This window comes from Sceloporus occidentalis, unplaced genomic scaffold, assembly GCF_023333645.1.
Source record: "Sceloporus occidentalis isolate IW3139 unplaced genomic scaffold, rSceOcc1.0.p SCAF_9, whole genome shotgun sequence".
In the NCBI taxonomy this organism is placed as follows: Eukaryota; Metazoa; Chordata; class Lepidosauria; order Squamata; family Phrynosomatidae; genus Sceloporus; species Sceloporus occidentalis.
The window spans coordinates 37,092,501-37,111,039 of NW_028316989.1; the positions used below are offsets into that span (position 1 = coordinate 37,092,501).

Here is an 18,539-nt window from a genome sequence, read left to right on the forward strand (position 1 = left end):
TGTTTTCTAGATCTTTTCAGTTGCCAACCTAATAAAATTCCTTACAGAAACAGGAGCAAGGATACTTTTTTTTCCTTTTAGAAAGATCCCAAATGTGTGGGAGTAGGGATAACGTGGCTGTGTTTTAGAAGAACACTTCACACCCCTTGAAAACCATCCTTTTACCCTAATCATTTTTATTAGGAAATGGTTTTGTGTAGCTCATTTTTAATTCAAAGGAGAGAAGCAGTCCAGCAGCTGGTGCCAAACTGTTGATTTGGCCCCCAGATTATGAAATCAAAAGACAGTTATCTTTCAAGTATCCAGTAATATAAAAATACTAGATTTTTTTTACCCTGTCAAATCTCCTGGATTCCTGTAACACAACTGTGAAGTAGGCTGCTACTCAGCATGACTAAAGATACCCAAAATTGGCTCTAAGGGCAAGAGCAAAACATTCATTGACTTTATTAGAAGCAAAACAGTACAGTGTCATGACTATATAAACATTTTCTCTATCTTTCTCCTCTCCTAAACTGATTTCCTTGCAGAGTTTCCCTTTGAGTGTAAAGCTGTGGGACGCCAATAAAAACAAACACTCTATCCCAAGGCTATCCTTGCATTCTCACTGCTTCTTCCAACTAGAGCACATGTCTTCTTATCTATGTAAGCAACATCCTTTAACGTGATGTGAGGTCTCTGCTCTACTTTTAAAGTCAGTTTGCATCAGGCACATAGGAAGCACAGTTGCCCAAATGGTTTGTCACAAACATAAATCACCATTCGTCCCATTCTCAGAAAGTTTGTGGGTGCCATGTAAAATAAACTATGCACACGAAGCTATCCAAACATTCTTGCTTTTTCCTTCCTTCTTTCCAGAAAAAAATACATCAGTTTCAAAGGCTATAATCTGAAATGCAAGATGAGGAGGAGGGGGATTTTATCCATTTCTCTTCAAGATATTTTTCTACTAAAATGCACCCCAAGGCTTTTCTCCTCATCTGGAAAATGATATGGATACAAGTATTGAGCAGCACATATTCTCTCTCGTAACTGGTGCTGTACTACAAACTGTAGTCTTTGTGGCTGGATTTTATTTAACCAACCCTTCACATTCTTATAAGCAACCTTCAGGGGGGAAACTACACAAAAGCACAGGTTGCATACCTGTAGCTATGGTTCTTCAAGTGGTGAGCTGTGAGATTGCACATGTGAAGTATTCTTGTGCCTGCACAGAGCAGCTTCAGAGCTTTCTGGAATAGCTAGACAAGGTTTTTAGCAATAGCTCCACCCGCCCTCAGCTGTATCTCTCATATTTCATGCTCATTTACCTCAGTTCCTAAGGCTGCCATGTAATGGTATCCCAAGGACAGGACACACAAGAGAGGAGTATGAGTGGGTTTGTGCAATTTCACAGATGACCACTCAAAGAACTGCAGCTACAAATATGCAACTGCCTTTCTTCTTTGTGCTTTCGGTTAATCACGCATGAAGGATATTGGAGGATCCTAGATTTTGATTATGAGATGAAACTGTGATTCAGCTGACATACACAAGATAGGATGCAGCCTTGCATGACCCCTTTGCCTATCGGGAACCACTCTGTTTCCCCAAATTCTGTTTTGACATTGTTCCTCTTGGCCTTAGTACAGATTCCTCATCAGGACTATCAGATGTAGTGACACACCCACGTCTTTGAGTGCATTGCATAGCTTTTTGTGATCTACACAATCAAATGTGTTGTTCTAGTCTATAAAACACATGCGAATTCTTTTTTGGAATTCTTTGGTGATAAATTAGCCATCACATCTTTGCAATGTAGTCACGAGTGCCCCTTCCTTTTCTGAATCCTGCTCACACCTCTGGAATTTCTCTCTCCATGTATGGTTGGAGTCCATGATGCAGAATTTTGAGCATGATTTTGCTTGCATGTGAGATTAGTGCTATTTCTCTATAGTTGCTGCAGTCTTTTGTATCTCCTTTCTTCTGAATTGGTATGTATAGCAAGCGTCTCCAGTCTGTTGGCCACCACCAACAGATTGTTGTAGTACAGCTGATTGTACTACAAATCTTGAGGCAAGACTCATTCTTTTAACTAGAGATCCCAAAGATTGAATCTGGGACCTCCTGCAATATGATCATTTACCTAAGCACTTCCACTTAATGATCATATTGCAGAAGGTCCCAGATTCAATCTTTGGGATCTCTAGTTAAAAGAATGAGTCAGTGAAGTGATAGACTTCAGCCTGAGGTTGCTGAGAGCTGCTGCCAGTCTCAAAGGACGTTTCCAAGTACAGTAGTTTCCTATATTTCCAGGAAAGAACTGGGTTTTTGGTGTATGTGATATTAATTTACACTTTATAAGAGTAAAAAAGTGTCTAATGTAAAATGAAAGTTCTTAGAACAAGCAAAAATTAAGAAGGAGTGGCAATTTTCTGCTTTTGCCAGTGAACGGTTGGGGAAATTCAATGAGCATAAGAAGTACAGTGGGCCCTTGTTATCCGCTGGGGTTTGGTTCAAGGACCCTCCATGGATAACAAAATCCATGGATGCTCAAGTTTCAATAGTAATAATATTAATAATAATAATTTTTATTTATATTTCCTGCCTCTCCCATAGCAAAATGGTGTCCCTTATATAAAATGGCAAAATCACAGTTTGCTATTTGGAATTGATGCTTTTTCTGAATATTTTCAACCTGTGGATGCTCGAATCCGTGGATAAAAAAAATCCGTGGATAAGGAGGGCTGACTGTAATTATGCCAAGATATTAGAATGTTTTATACCATATGAGCTTGAACTGTGTTAGGGCTTTTATACTATACTGTACTTGACTCCCTTCCTGCTCATAAGATTGTGTGTGTGTGTGTGTGTGTGTGTGTGTTTCATAGGTTAACTGACCTAACTTACTTCCTTTTTCAGATAATCTAAAATGACAGGCCAAATCTAGCTCAGATTTCTGTCATTAATAATGTACATTGTTGCACAAAACCAAATATTTCCCTAAACTATGCCTACATTTTTACTAAGAGCTGAAGTGAAAAAATGATTAACATCTGTGTGGAGTAGAGCTGCATGTTGATGGGTGGATTATAAACACAGTTAAATGATTGGGGAATGAGAAGAAAAAAACATGTTTACTTGTGAAAATGGAAACAATCTGTAATGACAAGGGGAATAAAATATGTAAAAGCAACTGTAATAGAACTCAGAGGAGTTTGTGTAGCTGTTCTCATGAAACAAGGAACCTTCTCTTCAGATCTGTACACACATTTTTGCAAACAAACATTTTAAAAAATTGTAGCTGCCTTTGACATACCTGCAACAAGAAAATAAACCATCCTCGCTGTCAGGCTGTTTAACAAATATGCAGATACTTTAATACTGTTGCTAAATGCTATATTGCCAGAGTCTCCTATCTGGCAATAATAGAAAGGGAAGATTTGGCATTAAGTCTGATCAGTGAAATAGGCTACAGACATGTTGCTTCATTACATTGCAGCAAAGGAATTTGGACAGTTGGGATGAAAAGATGATCCCTCCCTACTCTGTCCCTATTCCAAAGGCAGCTGCAAATACTGTACTAACAGTTAGGTGAGCAATAAAGAGAACATATACTATAAACTCACTGCAGAGTGCTAAGTTCATAATACAAATGAAAAACCATGGCAATTTGTACACCAGTGGAGCAGGTGTTTTTTTCAGAGTACGTTTGTTCTCCATATGTTTTGGATGTCAGCTCCCAGCAGCCTCAGCCAACATGGCCAATGAGCTGAAGTCCAAAACACTTGGAAAATCAAACAATGAGAACTATTGTAGACTGTTGTAGACTGGGGTGAGAATAAAGTACCCTGCAGGCCACAACTGAAATGCTGAGATTAACATGTGCCCTTGATTTCCAAACATATTCACCAAACTTATCAACTTAAAAAACAAACAAAATATGTGCCAAGTGAAAAATTGTAAGACACACAGTTTTACCCCTAAAGTTTGTTTCCTTCTCATTGTCCCCAAAATCGTGTTAAAAGGTGAGCAAAAGTAACCAGAACATCACTTTGGATCCCCAAAACTGGTGTCAGTGTGGCCTGGATAGGATCAGGGGTAACTGCAAATGGCCCTCAACCTGATCCACGTGCCCATTCCTGCTGTACTGTGTTCTTCAGGTGGCCACTTAGGTTCTCCAGATGGAATATTAAAATGGCTACTCTATACTGAATTTCATATCATCTCAGTGACAGACCTTCTGGTCTTTTTAGTAATGAGTAGATCCATCTACAGCAGAAATGAGAATCATGGAGACCATGATCTTCGCATGGTCCTTTATGGCCCTTGGGACCACCTCTAATCTCCAAAAAGGCAATGGCATCCCCTTAAATTTTTCCAGATGAAAAATACTGTTATTGCAACCACCACACTGAAATGCCTTTGCAAAACAATATTTTATCAGACCATTGGATCACTTAAGATCCACATTACTTAATGAGAATACATGGAAGAAGACAGCTATTAAAGAAAGGAACATATGATGTTCTCACACTATTCTTACCTAGAATTGTTTTCATTATATTTTTATATCTATTTTATAATATTAATATCATCAACGGTGAATTATTGGGCTATATATTTGTCTCATTTCAGTTTGCAAGAGTTGTCTTTGTTTTAAACCTAGATTATTTTTTTTAAATAACATGTTTGTATTTATATTTTAGATTTGATTTAGATACAATTTGGAACACCTTGGTTCAAAAACTGAAATACCTTGTTTTTAAGCTGTCTTGTATCCCACATTGGGAGAAAGGTGGGGTATAAATCCCTTAAATAGAATAAATAAAGGCAATTGGCTGTTAAGCTTTTGACCTTCAGTGCTTTTGGCTGACAAAACTATGTAAACATCATGCATGTTTTGGTTTTGCTAATATATCTGGATATAATTCAGTTAAGTCAAAGATCTGTACCACTGTCACTTTAAAAACAGCATAAGAAAAATTATTCAGGATGTGCTATTTAACAAACCAAAAGGGTCTTGTGTGTCTATCTGGACACTGAGTGTAGGGTTACCAAATCCAAATCCAATATAGTCTTGTTGTCCTTTGTGGGCTTGTCATGGTGCAGTGAATTCTTTGTTATGTGAGTTGATCCAGTTTTCCTTACAACTTGGCGGTGGGTCCATAGCTTAGATTGAATAAAACTCAACAGAAAAGGTTTGCTGGGGTAAAGTAAACTTCTCACTTTACATCCAGACACATGCAGAAGACATTTCTGCACCTATAGAAATGTAACAGCTTGGACTCAACTACCAAAGGCCAAAGGTGTGTCTCCTGTTCTTCTTAAATTAGTGTCACAGAGAAAGGGATGGTTGAAATAATGTACATGGGGCTTTGGAAAATTATATCACTACCCTCTAATTCAACAGACGACTATACAGATACATGTATAAAACAGATGTGTACATACCTGTGCAACCAGTTGTTCCCTTTTTACCAGAATAGCCCATATCACAGTGACAGATAAAGGAGCCTTTTGTATTCTCACAGCTTCCACTCAGACAGATATTTGGGTTCAGTTCACATTCGTTAACATCTGGGGAGAAGGATATATATTTGTAAAAATCTTTACAAATCTACTAACAACATTTCACCATAGATGCACGTATTGATACAAAATACCATAAACAAGAAATGCTACAGCTTTACTCTCCCACCATTTAGAAAGTCTACAGCACTAGTCTCCTACTAAGGTTTATGTCTGTCTCCCAGTTAGAACTTGCTAGTTTTAGGCTAATACTATTCCCACATCCATGAAAGCATGCTCAAAAGCAGCAGACAGAAAATAAATGTTGTGTTTGATCTTCAGAGTCTCAGTGGAAACAGAAATAGGTCTTGGATAACCATCTACCTCAGCCCTCTGCCAATTATATGCATACTAATATGGCATACAGCTTCCCTTCTAGTACCTTTCCCAACATCAACCCTTACTTCATAATTTCCACTTATACAAGCTCAAATGTGTAACGATGAATGAATAGAGCCTATATTTTGAACATGCTTTTTGCCTGGGGGAAAAAAAGGGAAGGAAGTTTTAAACTTCTGTACTATCTACTATGGCATGGTGTCTCAGTAGTTAAGATGCTGACTCTGAGAATCGCAAGGTCAGCAGGACAGCAGTTGGAGACCCAAGCTGCATAATGGAGTGAGCTCCTGTCACTAGTCCCAGCTTCTGCCAACCTAGCAGTCTGAAAGCATGAAACAGTGCAAGTAGATAAATAGATACCACTTCGGTGGGAAGGTAACAGCATTCCATGCAGTCATGCTGGCCACATAATCATGGAATCATCTTTGACAATGCTGGCTCCCTCAGCTAAGTAATGGAGATGAGCACTGCCTCCTATGGTCAGACACAACTTGACAATCATTTTCCTTTACCTTTACTATCTACTGAAGTGGAACAGCTGGAGATTTCTTTTCCCTTGGGGTGATTTTAAGCCTAAAACGTCTGGACGAATTCTACTGGAATTCTAGTCCTTTTTACAAGGCATAATCTCTAAAGACTTGTACTTTAACTAAGGCTTTCTCAGCCTGTTTTACATTATTCTGTATGTTCCTTTAGCAATAAAAATATTCTAGAAACTCACAGAAAGCATGTTCTACTCTTGTACATTCATTATAAGAACAGTATATAAACTGTATGCATAACTCTAGGTTATGACTAGGGAAACAAGGTATTTTAAAACATTTTCTTTTATGGTTAACAGATATTTCTATATGTGTCACCCTCGAAGTAGGTATCTTTTAAAGAGAATGCCAAAACTTATATCATGGGTGGGAATGGTGAATCCCTCCAGATGTTGCTGCAACACTCAGCATTCCTTGCCATTGACTGTGCTGTCTAAAACTGAAATAGAATTCCCCCGCCTGATTTAAATTCTTATTTACAGGCTGTGTCTTCCAAATATTGTCAACACTTAGATATCAATGTTAAATATTGTTGATCAGCACTGATATGCAGTGGCAAAACAACTAACTGAATACTGCAACCATCCAAATCAATAATATATATGAAGAATTATGCCTCTACACTTTAAACAGATCATTATTATTTCTTCCATCTTTTATATAAGACAGTGATGCTACCAATAAGAAAACGGATTTGCACTTGCCTAGACAAGTCTTCATGTCCTCAGATGTCATGAATCCATCATAACAAAGGCATCTATATTCTCCAGGTATGTTAGTACATTGGCCTCCATCACAGATGTTAGGATTGTCTTCACATTCATCAATATCTATAAGAAAAACGACAAATACAAATTCAAAATTAATCATATTAAAATTAACTCCTAATATTATTATTATTTTCTGTCTCATTAAGTGATTAGCCATGCCTACAGCACATGGGAATGGCACCCAATCTATAGGGCACCTTTTCCTTTGCATATAGTCACCCTACGAACACACATATTAATTTCTATAATATTTTAGTATAATAAACCACCCACTTTCTGATGAAATAACTTTGCAATTTTTAGCATTTAAATATTTCTCCATATCCCTACTTACTCTTAATGACCGGGGACTGATTTGCAGTACAGGAAATGACATCCTTCTGTAGGTACTAAGTTGTTTAAATTTATTATAAGTCTCTGTGTTCAAGAATTTATTTTGCAAGTTTTCATGACTGTTTCCCTGTCAAGACCACCACAGTTCTAGCCTGAGATCCAAACCTTTGCTTAGTTACTCAAAGGAAATATTGGCAAAACAAAGAGCTGAGCTGAGAACATCTTCTCTTTGGAGAAAATGGGTGTAACTCTGCTGGAGATGAGTCTATTGTGGCTTTTAGTAATTATGCAGCTGCAGAAAACTGAACTCATTTTTTACTACAGAGTCCAAGGCTTTTCTGTTCATTATTCATTTTCTGTGTAGCTAACACAGAACAAACAGAAACTGTCTTTTAACTGTTGTTTTTGTGAGGAGATGCAACCTGGAAGGCATCTCTTTCTGGCTACTGCTCTTCTTATTAATCACATGATGTTATCATACTCAGAAGCAATTTGGAATTGCAAAATAACATTTCTGAAACCGCAAGCACAAGACCTGAAACAATGCAGAGAAACATTGTTTCCCTCTGATGGCCAGAAGCTGCTCCAAAGCCATGCTCCAGTCCTTAAGACTGGAAATTCTTCTGGACTCTTAGGATGCATGCATCATTTAAACAGCATACCTCCAAAGTGACCCGAAGCAGCTTTATTTTTGACTGTCTGTACAGGCCATAACCAAACAAGCCCCATTCTTGCAGCAATCATGTCAGTTTAGTGGGGGGAAAGGGGGGAAACATACCAGTTTCAAAGCAGCCATTATCACACATCTTCACAAATGCGCAAAGAGGTCTGCCGCTGTCATCGCACTCTTTTTCTGACTCCCCATTAACCATGCCTCTCTATGCCCTACCCAACAGGTCTTTGATTTTTCAATTTTACTTTTATTCATTTTTATTTCCACTTTTTCATGCAATTCCAGAGCTCTGCTATTACAATTTTTGAGGTTTCTTTTAAAAGAAAAGAAATAGGGGGGGAAATGCAGTACAGATGTATACACACAAAGGCCAGAGAAAGGCAAAGATACAGCTAAGAAATGAGCAGCTTGACATTATTTGTCACTACAAATACTCAAAAATTTACTTTACCAGTGCAAGTTCTATGATCTGGCATCAGTGCAAATCCTGGTCTGCAGCTACATTCATAGCTGCCTTCTGAATTTGTACAGAAGGTGTCACATCCGCCGTTCATTATACTGCACTCATCAATATCTAGAAAGAAACGAATGAAAGAAAAATGACAATGTAAAGCAAAATTATATTCATCTTCTCTTAAGCCTCTGGCAGTTTCAGTGTTCACAATATACTTTTAGACTGGATCTGCTGTTTACTAAATGTTGTTGCTGTCATATTCCTTCAAGTCATTTCTGACTTGTGGCAACTCTATGGCCCTATCGTGAGGTTTTCTTGGCAAGATTTGTTGAGCGAGTGGTTTGCTTTTGCCTCCCTCTGACTCTAGGAGAATGACTTACCCAAGGTAACTCAGAGGGTATCCATGGCTGAGTGGAGAGATGAACCCAGAGTCCTAGTCCAACACACAAACTACACCATGCTGGTTCTTTTTACTGCACTTAGGCCACACTCCAAAGATTTCACCAGTCAAATAAATCCACTATTTGTACACATCAAAATGTTTTGGGGAAAATAGGTGCAGGTGAAGAACTACATCAAACTGCTAGTCCCAACTAGAGTATAATTACTGAATCAACAGGAATTTAGTAACTCAACACAAACATGTGCAAATCCCATTGATGCAGTGGTCTGCTCTGGTTGAGATTAAGAAGTATACGCAGGCCAGGATTATCAAATAAGGGAATGTCAGAGTGTTGGCTTTACATCTAGTAAAGAAAAACTGGCTGAATTGTCTGTAACTATACAAGCCTGCCAAAAACTTAAGATCCTTGAGGGAGGGCTTTTTCTCTGTTCCACCACCATTATAACCCTGTCTGGTAAGGACACAGCAAAGAGCCTTCTCAGTGGCTTCTATCAGCCTTGGAATTTCCTTCCATGGGAAGCTAGGTTGCCCCCCTCTGCTCTCCTTTCACTGTCAGGCAAAGATTTTCCCATTAAGAAACAGGCATTTCACAATTAACTGGTTACAGGGAGCCTTTTTATGGGGTGTATAAGCTGTATTTTTTACTACTGTTATGTTTTTAAATGATTTTATACTTTTAAAACTTTAGTACGTAGTGTTTTAATTTGGCAATTTGTTTAATCGTATTTAATTTTTTTATTATCAGATTTTTAGGTTACCACATTTTAGACTTTTGTAGGCCATCTTGGGTCCCATGTTGGGAGAAAGGATCAAACAAATAAATATGTATCAAATGTATCTATATAAATAAAAATGTAAATGTTCCTTTGTTCAAAATCTTAAATCTCCAAAGGTTCTTCACCAATTGCTTTAAAATTTTGACACAATGTTCCATTCAAATACACAGATGTTGTTATATACATATACCTGCTATTATATAGATGTCACACCTGTGACAGGTAAAAATATCTTTGTCTTAAAAACAGCGCCATCTGTTGGACATAACAGCAACACACGCTATATTGAATATTCGATTGGCGTTTGCAATCTCCATCAACAAAGCTCAGGAACAGTCTTGAGAATTGTGCAGTTTAGATCTAGACACGGATTGATTCTCACATGGGCAATTATATGTTGCGTGTTCTAGAGTTGACAAACCAGACAATCTCTATATCTACACAGACAATGGAACAGCAAAAAGTATAGTATACCCACAAGCACTGTGAAATTAAATATTTCAGAAACATGCACTTTCTCTTTTCTTTCTTTTCCATCTAACCAGACTGAGCCACAGCAATGTGTGGCTGGGTACAGCTAGTAAATAATAAATCAACTGATTTATTTATGCATCAGCATCCATGTAGAGCTTGAGGAGAACCACTACTCCATGTTCCTAATTTCAGACTGCCTGGAATCCCAATCCCATCTGTGGAAGTTCACTAGTTGACCCTCCCACACCCCAAAGTCCGTTATTAGAAAGACAGAGTAGGAATGAATGGTCTCTTCTGGCTGCCCACCAAAAGCAGGCTGAGAAGGCCTTTTGTGTCCCTCCTGGGCCCTTCTTACCATTATTTACTCACTCGCCTTTCTTAAAGCAAAAGGCTTTTCACAGTTTGTAAAGTTATTTTTAAGTAATTAGTTACAATTATAGTTCCAAAGCCTGCTTTGTAAAAGGAAGGCAGAATATGTCTTAAATCCTATTGTTAGTCTTGACTAGAGAAGGGCTACTTAACTAGTGGAATTTATCCATCTCTTCACTTAACATTCAACAAGTAATTCAATGGGTCTACTGTAGTTTGGACTAACCACGCACTGTAAATTAAAAAATGCAACTCTTTAACTTTCTATTTCTCAAAAATAATTGAAACAGTTATTTTTAGTTACTTTTTTAAAAAATCTATTCAAATGCTGTCCCTTTGTGGTATAAAACAAACACTTCTCCCATCCACTTTGTTGTTGCCTCTGTGCCCACAACTGAGCATAAAGCAGCAACATATGCCAACCACATTATGTGATACCCTTCCTCCATGATTTAATGATGCCACCCACTGATAATAAAAATAACTTAAAAGTTATAACACAAAAGGGGTGAAAGTTTTCCTTATTAGTTTACAATGTAATGTACTTATTTGTGAAAGGAACCAGTTTAGGGATTTTTTCTTTTGCACGACAAACAAGTGGACTGGAAAAGTTTGATATCATCAAAAAGGAAGGAAAGACATTCATTCTCTGTGTTTTTAAGCCTATTTATAACCGAACCAAGAGGAAAACAACTTACCAACACAGAATAATCTGTCAGGTGTGGAGTGATATCCAGGGTTGCAGGCACACTGGTACTTTCCAATAAGATTGACGCAGCGTCCATTTCTGCATAAATTCATACTCAAGTCACACTCATTGATATCTATTTGACAAGAAAGAAGAGGATATTTTAAGTCTCTTCCCCACATCATTGCCTTTCCATATGAATACCATACAGTAACAGTGATACTGCCTCTTATTAGCCCTAGCCAGAAAAGTCAATGGCAAAGCAAGATGGAAGTTGCAGTCCAGAACCATCAAGAGGGTGACAGTTGCCCAGCACAGCTTTAATTGTAGTCATTTATGTTTCTGATGATATCAGAGGAACAGATAGGGAAATCTGGCAAAAGCAGTGAAAAGAGTGGATGAAATTAGAGGAAAAGGAGCTCTGCTCTCTGCCCCAGGTCACAAAAGCTGCCCAAGTGCCTGCAGCTGAGCACTGGCTGCATAAAACTTTACTCCTGCCAAGACCTAAAGATCTTGCCAGGAACTGTAAGCCAAATTCCAGTCTGAGAAAGATCTGAGTCAGAGAGGTTAAAGAAAAGGAAACATGAAGAAGGCAACAGCAGTTCACCTGAATCTCAGCTAAGTTGTCATCTTCGGTTACAAAAATGGGATCATAGAGGAAGAGCAGGAGGTTAAACAAACAACACAGAAATAGCTTTAGGCTATTTAATCTATTCAAAAAATGTGTGTGTGTCTGAACTTATGGGCATCACACAATCCACAATCAGTTGGTAAGGAGGCAGATGGAACAAAGGGAGCCTCTACTGCAAGTTATGCTGAGCCAAGTTGACAAAAAATAGTGCTCATCTTTACTCCTTGGATGCCATGTGAACCACTAAATCTACCATATGGTTGCTGTATCCAAAATCATTGTTCAATTTCTCTGAAGATGCCAGCCACAGATGCTGGCAAAACGTCAGGAATAAACTCTTATAGAACATGGCCACATAGCCTGAAAAACCCACAAAAAACTATGGATGCCGGCCATGAAAGCTTTCGATTTCACATTGGTAAGGAACTGTTTATGATCCATTGAAACAATATGCTGATTGGATCTGTAATTCCCCAAAGGTTCATCCCTCTGATATAATTGTTGCACAAGTTAGTAAAATGCAAATATTCACCTCTAGGGACATCTTCACAACAAAATCTTGATTTCATGTATTTCTGGGGAGGGGGCACCATGTGGCAATTTTAATTCATGACAGAACGATGATAGATCAGGAATATATACCAAAGAGTTCTCTGTCTTTACTGCAAGTCTTTCCACATTAGTAAGAATCAATTTGTTAACAGACAGTGAGAAATACTGTCCCTGTTGAGAGATGCTGTGCTGTTGCATCTGAACAGCAAAATATAGGACATGGAAATATAAAAGAACTGAGACTATAGTGGGCATTACTATCAGTGCTATTTTCCCCACCTTACCTACACAGGCAGAGATGTTTGGCGCCAACTGATGACCTGGAGGACAATCACATTTGAAGCTCCCTTCAGTGTTTATGCAGACACCACCTCTGCACAACAGAGGATTTCTTTCACATTCATCTATGTCTATAGAAGTAAAACAAAACAAAACAAAGGAATAAGGAGGGTGAACGAATGCTAGATCCTAAAGTTTCAGGACACCAGAAGACCAGAGTGGGGGCACAGAGTGTTTACTTGGCGTTTGGAATTCTGCATGAAAACCAATGCATCGCTTCCTCCAGCATTTTTGTCTCTTCTGACAGTAACTATTCTAACTATTTTCCAGCTGCTATTTTTTCCTCTCTCCATGCCCCCAAAGCCATGTCTTCCTAAATACCTCAACCTTTCTCCCACAGAGACTTTGCACAACTGGTACTCCTTCTCTACCAAGTGGGTGATTTCATCCTTCCTCATGCCTGCCTTTCTGCTGAACATCTTTCTCTTTAGTATTTAGGGAGATCTTGTAGCACTTTTGAGACTAACTGAAAGAAAGAAGTTGGCAGCATGAACTTTCGTAGTCTACAAAGCCTTATGCTGCCAACTTCTTTCTTTCAGTTAGTCTCAGAGGTGCTACATGATCTCTCTACATACTGATTCTACAGACTAACACCAATAGCTATCAGCCCATATAAAAGTGAACTCTGCTGGCACAGACACATTTTATGTGAACTCTGCTGGCACACATAATAATGTCAAGGTGACTTCATGAGTTATTATAAAAGCTGAAACTAGTCAGAATTAATCACAGTAGGGAGAAAATGCTGAATTCTGCAAGATGGAAATCTTGCCAATGAGCTCAGAACCACTGTCTTTCATTAACTGGTTTAATATTTTTTTAAAAGTATTAGACTATTCTTGGGGTGAAACCAAAGCTTTCACTTAGGGACCAGCCATCAAATAAAACTAAGTAACAACAGTTAGTTTTCATTATTTTAAACTGAAACATCTCAAGCACAAAAGTCCCATGAATGTAGGTTATTGTTGGAATAACAACCTTTTGAATGGAAACCAGCCAGGAATTAACGCCTTTCTAACCATATTTGATTCCCTCATCCACTTTTTGAACTTTTCAAGTTCAACTCCCTAGGCACATTAAAAGTGAACAGGCTAAAAAGGTTTCAAAATCCTAAAACTAGCCTAACCACCATTAGATGTAAGAATCAAAGACTACAGACTGCTAATGTGATTCTTGTTCCTCACACTCCTCCTATTTACAACAGTTCTAATTAAAACATGGCATGCAAACCAGCTTTAAAGGACTGTATCACATGGGGAAAAGGGACAGGAGCATACCGTTCCCATCACTATCGCACTAGTGTGCTAAGATTATCAGGCAACGTCGCATGATGTCCCCATAATCCCATTATTATCGGGTGAACAAGGAGGAACTCTAGTGCCACTTTTCATTCACGGCACTTTCCCATGAATGAAAAGCAGTGCTAGAGTTCCTCTTTATTCACTCAATAACAATGGGATTATGGCAACATTACGTGACGTCATCTGATAATCTTAGCACACTAGTGCGATAGTAACAGGAGCATTCCACTATGCTTCCATCACTTTTCCCCATGTGATAAAGTCCTTTGCAGGAATAATGGTGACCTCACCAGGTTTAGTTTTGGTCCTAAGATAAATATGCCTTGAATAACATACCCATGCAGTTTTTCATCATCATAAATCCACTTTCATAGCCCTCAAAGCATTCACAATGGAAATCTCCAGGGGTATTCACACAAATTCCTTGTCCACACAAGTCAGGAGAAATGCGACATTCATCAATATCTGTAATTTCAAAGAAAACATTATTTCAAAGGCAAACATACATATTGTAAGATTTTCAAAAACAAATCTATCTGGTAGACAGTTCATATTAGTCAGCAAGTGAACTTTAGAAACAAAATTATAAATATGATGCTTTATTTCGATTTTCAGGCTATATCACTGTAATGGGACTATGCACATCCTAAACTATGATCTCTGAGTAAAAATATTCCTACTTAAGACCACTTCAGAACTGATGTTTCAGAACTGTCCCTATCCTATCTCTTCTAAATAGGCCAAGTGATGATATTATTATTATTATTATTATTATTATTATTATTATTATTATTATTATTTGTATCCCACTCTCTTCCCAGAACTGGGACTCAGAGAGGCTCAACAATATTAAAAGAACAATACAATTAAAAACAAAGAAAAGAGGTGCATTAAAACAGGATTCAATTATTACAATATTAAAATAGATTCCTATTAAAAGAATAAAATACATTTTAAAAAGATAAAACTGTTTAAAGCACTTTAGAATGAAAAATGACCAACCATATCCAACATCATCCAGATAATGTGACACTCCTACATGACATTCCATGTAAACCTTTTCCAGTAGTTAGGCTTTCTCAGACTGTCAATCTGCCACTTCCATCACCCCAAGACAAAAACAGGGTGATCACTAATCATTATTGCTCTCATCTGAGCATCATGGAGGTTCAAGCAAATCCAACATATGACTAGAAATGAGCTTACTCTATACTATTTCATGTTTATCTTGCATCTCAAAACAAAAACAAAACAAGCTTCATTTATATACTGCTTCATTCCACCTAAGCAGTGTCTAAGCGGTTTACAACTGTAAGCTATTTGCCCCCAACAATCTGGGTACTCATTTTAGTGACCTCGGAAGGATGCAAGCCTGAGTCCTTTTGCTGGTCTTGAACTCACAACCTTGTGGTTTTGAATGAGTGGCTGCAGTACAGGCATTTAACCACTGCACCACCAGGGCTCCTATTTCTCCTATCTCCATTTCTTTGCTATCCTTATCTTCCTTATTTTGAAATGCAGCCTTTCTATCTGGAATTCTGGAAGTTAGCTGCTTTCTTGAAAGTGTGTGTGTGTGTGTGTGTGTGTGTGTGTGTGCGCACGCGTGCGCGCCTTCAAGCTGCCTGTAGACTTATGGCAACCCTATGCATTTCAGTGTTTTACTCGAGCTGGTTTTGCCAGTTCCCTCCTCTGAAACAGATCCTATCCTAAATAATTCCCCCACTTGCCTAGTTGCTTTAAGGAGAAATGGGAGGAGAAGAAATATAGGCTCTCTTCTTCTCCAGCTGAGTCTTGAATCTTCGCTGGCTTTTCCTCACTTTCCAGTTAAAAGCTCTGGAAGCTTTCGGGCTTCTCTGCATCTCATGGGTCAAAAAATAATTGCACAAATGTGATAAAATCTGTAGACACTGTGTGACAGATGGCTACCCAAACTGCTTGCAATGATCATATGAACAGCAAGCTGACTTACCTGTACAGTTTCTCTCTTCAGAATCAAGTGCAAACCCACTGTCACATTTACATCGGAAACTCCCAATGGTGTTTCTGCATTTCCCATAGGTGCAAAGTCTTGGAATCATTTTGCATTCATTGATATCTAAGAAAGAAACAGAAGTATTTAAAAATTAAAAATTTAATAGAGTTAATTATCATTTTATGAGAATCAGATTTTTATATTTTAAAAGAGGTGGTCAGTGGATGCAATAGTCACTATTAGGTGTTCAAATTACAGCAATATTTAGCATGTTTATAATGCTTTATGCATCGGAAGCTGAACTCCCTCATTTCATGTACATTTCTTTTGTCTCTTGCATAGTAAAGGAAGATTATATACTCCACACCTCAGATGATCAAGTATAAGGGTTGGCTAGTTTCTCACAACTAGAACTTGTCTCATTGAACCATATTTTATTCCACAAACATGAAGGTGATACATTTACATTACAATCCTAAACATAGGCAATAAACCCCATTCAATACAGGCACTATGCACTTTCAGTCAAAAGGGTGAACTGGGCAAGCAATCACAACAGGCACTCCTATTTTGGACCATAGGGAAGCATTACTCATAAGCAGTACCCTCACTCTTCTCTTCCAACTGCCTTCCAACTCTCCATCGTCTTGTGTGGGCTCTAAGTTATGGAAGAAACCTGGAAATCTGGTGTCTGCTAGATATGGGATATACACGAGCCAATAAAACTATTAAGAACATCTGTGTGGTTCTTTCCTCTCCATGCAAATGACTAGAGTGAACAATATCTGGCACCATCTATCATGCCATTTACTCCGAAGACTTTATGATTATTCTGTGACTTCATATCGACTCTGACTTACGACAACCCTATCATAGGGTATTCTTCCCAAAATTTATTCCTCTTAGGTTGAGAGGGTGTGACCTAATCAAGATCACCAAATGGGTTTCCATGGCTGAGCATGGATTCAACCCTAGTCTCTCAAAGTCCTAAATCAACACTCATACTACTTACAACAATACAAAGACAAAGGGGATAAGAAAGAAGTGCTACTGTGACTCTGTCACACATACTCCTATTTTGGACTGGGAAGTGGAAGCTGATTAAAGCAACTGTGACTAGTAGAGCCTATGTCAGTTTCATTTCTATACCTGTGATAACTCAAATAAGCAATGGCACACAGTGACAAATTTTGAACTGCAGGTGCTCATTATGACAGTCCCTATAACTACATCCTTAAGGAGAGTCCAAAAAGGAAAGCAGCTGTGTCAACAAACTACTGTAGTTTAAGCAGTTTCCATCTCCAACAAGAGTAGGGTTGATGTTTTTGTTGTTGTTGTTTTTGTAAAAAGGGCCTCAAACACTGTGTATAAAAACAAAAATACTTCACAACAATAGATTTTTGCTGGAGATATTCTTTTTCTCCTTCTATTAACTTCAGAGAGAAGCCAATGGGAGATGGGAAATGCCAGAACCACACACTGCTACATCATCAGTTGCCCCTATGTTACAATTCTCACATGAGAAACATGTGGTTTAATTTAGTGCTTTTAAAGTGTTTGGATGCGGTGGACCAGCAGGACATTTTTCTCCAATGTATCAGGGATCAGTACCATATTTGTGCCCAATGGCTACAACTTTTTCTTTCTTTCCCAAAAACTTCCTGCAGACCAGAAGCCAGTGGCTTGAGGACTGGCACTGGTCCACTGGCAACTACTTTATATAGCATTGGTCTTGATCAGGGCTGGACCCATGGGATCTCTAAGTGCAGCCCTTGGGACTCCCTAGAAGCCCCTCAAAGTCCCCAGATCCCACCTCCAAAATATTTGTACATTTTTAGTCTGATTTCTGGGGTACTATTTTGCTCCCCAAATCATCTTAAAAGGCAACAATTTGCTCCCTTAACCCTCCACACCCCACCTCCCTCCCCCCAAAAGGGGGGGAAAGGTGGGGCATCAGCCCAAATCAAATTGGCCCAACTGAAAATCAGCCCAAATGGCAGCTGAAAGTGACATCATGTCACTTCAGAAGTGCTGAAACATGTGTTACAGCTCACCAGGTAGGTGCAGGTAGGGAAAAATGGCCCTTGATGGGTTTGCAATTGCCAAACCCTGGCCTAGATAGTAGATTAGCATTAGTGAAAATAGCTCCCATTGGCAACAATGGTAATTCCTCACAGACTTGGCATATACAGGGGGTGAGATTTAGAGTCTAGAGCTTCGCAAAACCTCAGTTCCTTCATATGCTAAGTCTATGCAATAGGTTACCATTATCACCAATAGGAGATTTCCCTCTAATGTTAATTGTCATGTACAGGGAGAGGGTTTCATTGGAACAGCAGCTGACTAGGGAAGGAAAAAACTCTCCATGACTAT

The 18,539-nt window shown here is 38.5% G+C and overlaps 1 protein-coding gene across 3 annotated transcripts in view; it reads right to left on the minus strand.

Moving 5' to 3' along the window:
* FBN1 (fibrillin 1) overlaps nucleotides 1–18,539 on the minus strand; it is a 195,480-nt gene that overhangs the window by 53,070 nt on the left and 123,871 nt on the right. For all 3 annotated transcript variants that reach the window (XM_089538802.1, XM_089538804.1, XM_089538803.1), the window contains 7 exons: nucleotides 16,164–16,289; nucleotides 14,531–14,659; nucleotides 12,839–12,964; nucleotides 11,382–11,507; nucleotides 8,659–8,781; nucleotides 7,136–7,261; nucleotides 5,434–5,559 (listed from right to left, as the gene is read on the minus strand). In XM_089538802.1, coding sequence (XP_089394928.1) covers nucleotides 5,434–5,559; nucleotides 7,136–7,261; nucleotides 8,659–8,781; nucleotides 11,382–11,507; nucleotides 12,839–12,964; nucleotides 14,531–14,659; nucleotides 16,164–16,289 — 882 coding nt within the window. The remainder of the gene's footprint in view (nucleotides 1–5,433; nucleotides 5,560–7,135; nucleotides 7,262–8,658; nucleotides 8,782–11,381; nucleotides 11,508–12,838; nucleotides 12,965–14,530; nucleotides 14,660–16,163; nucleotides 16,290–18,539) is intronic.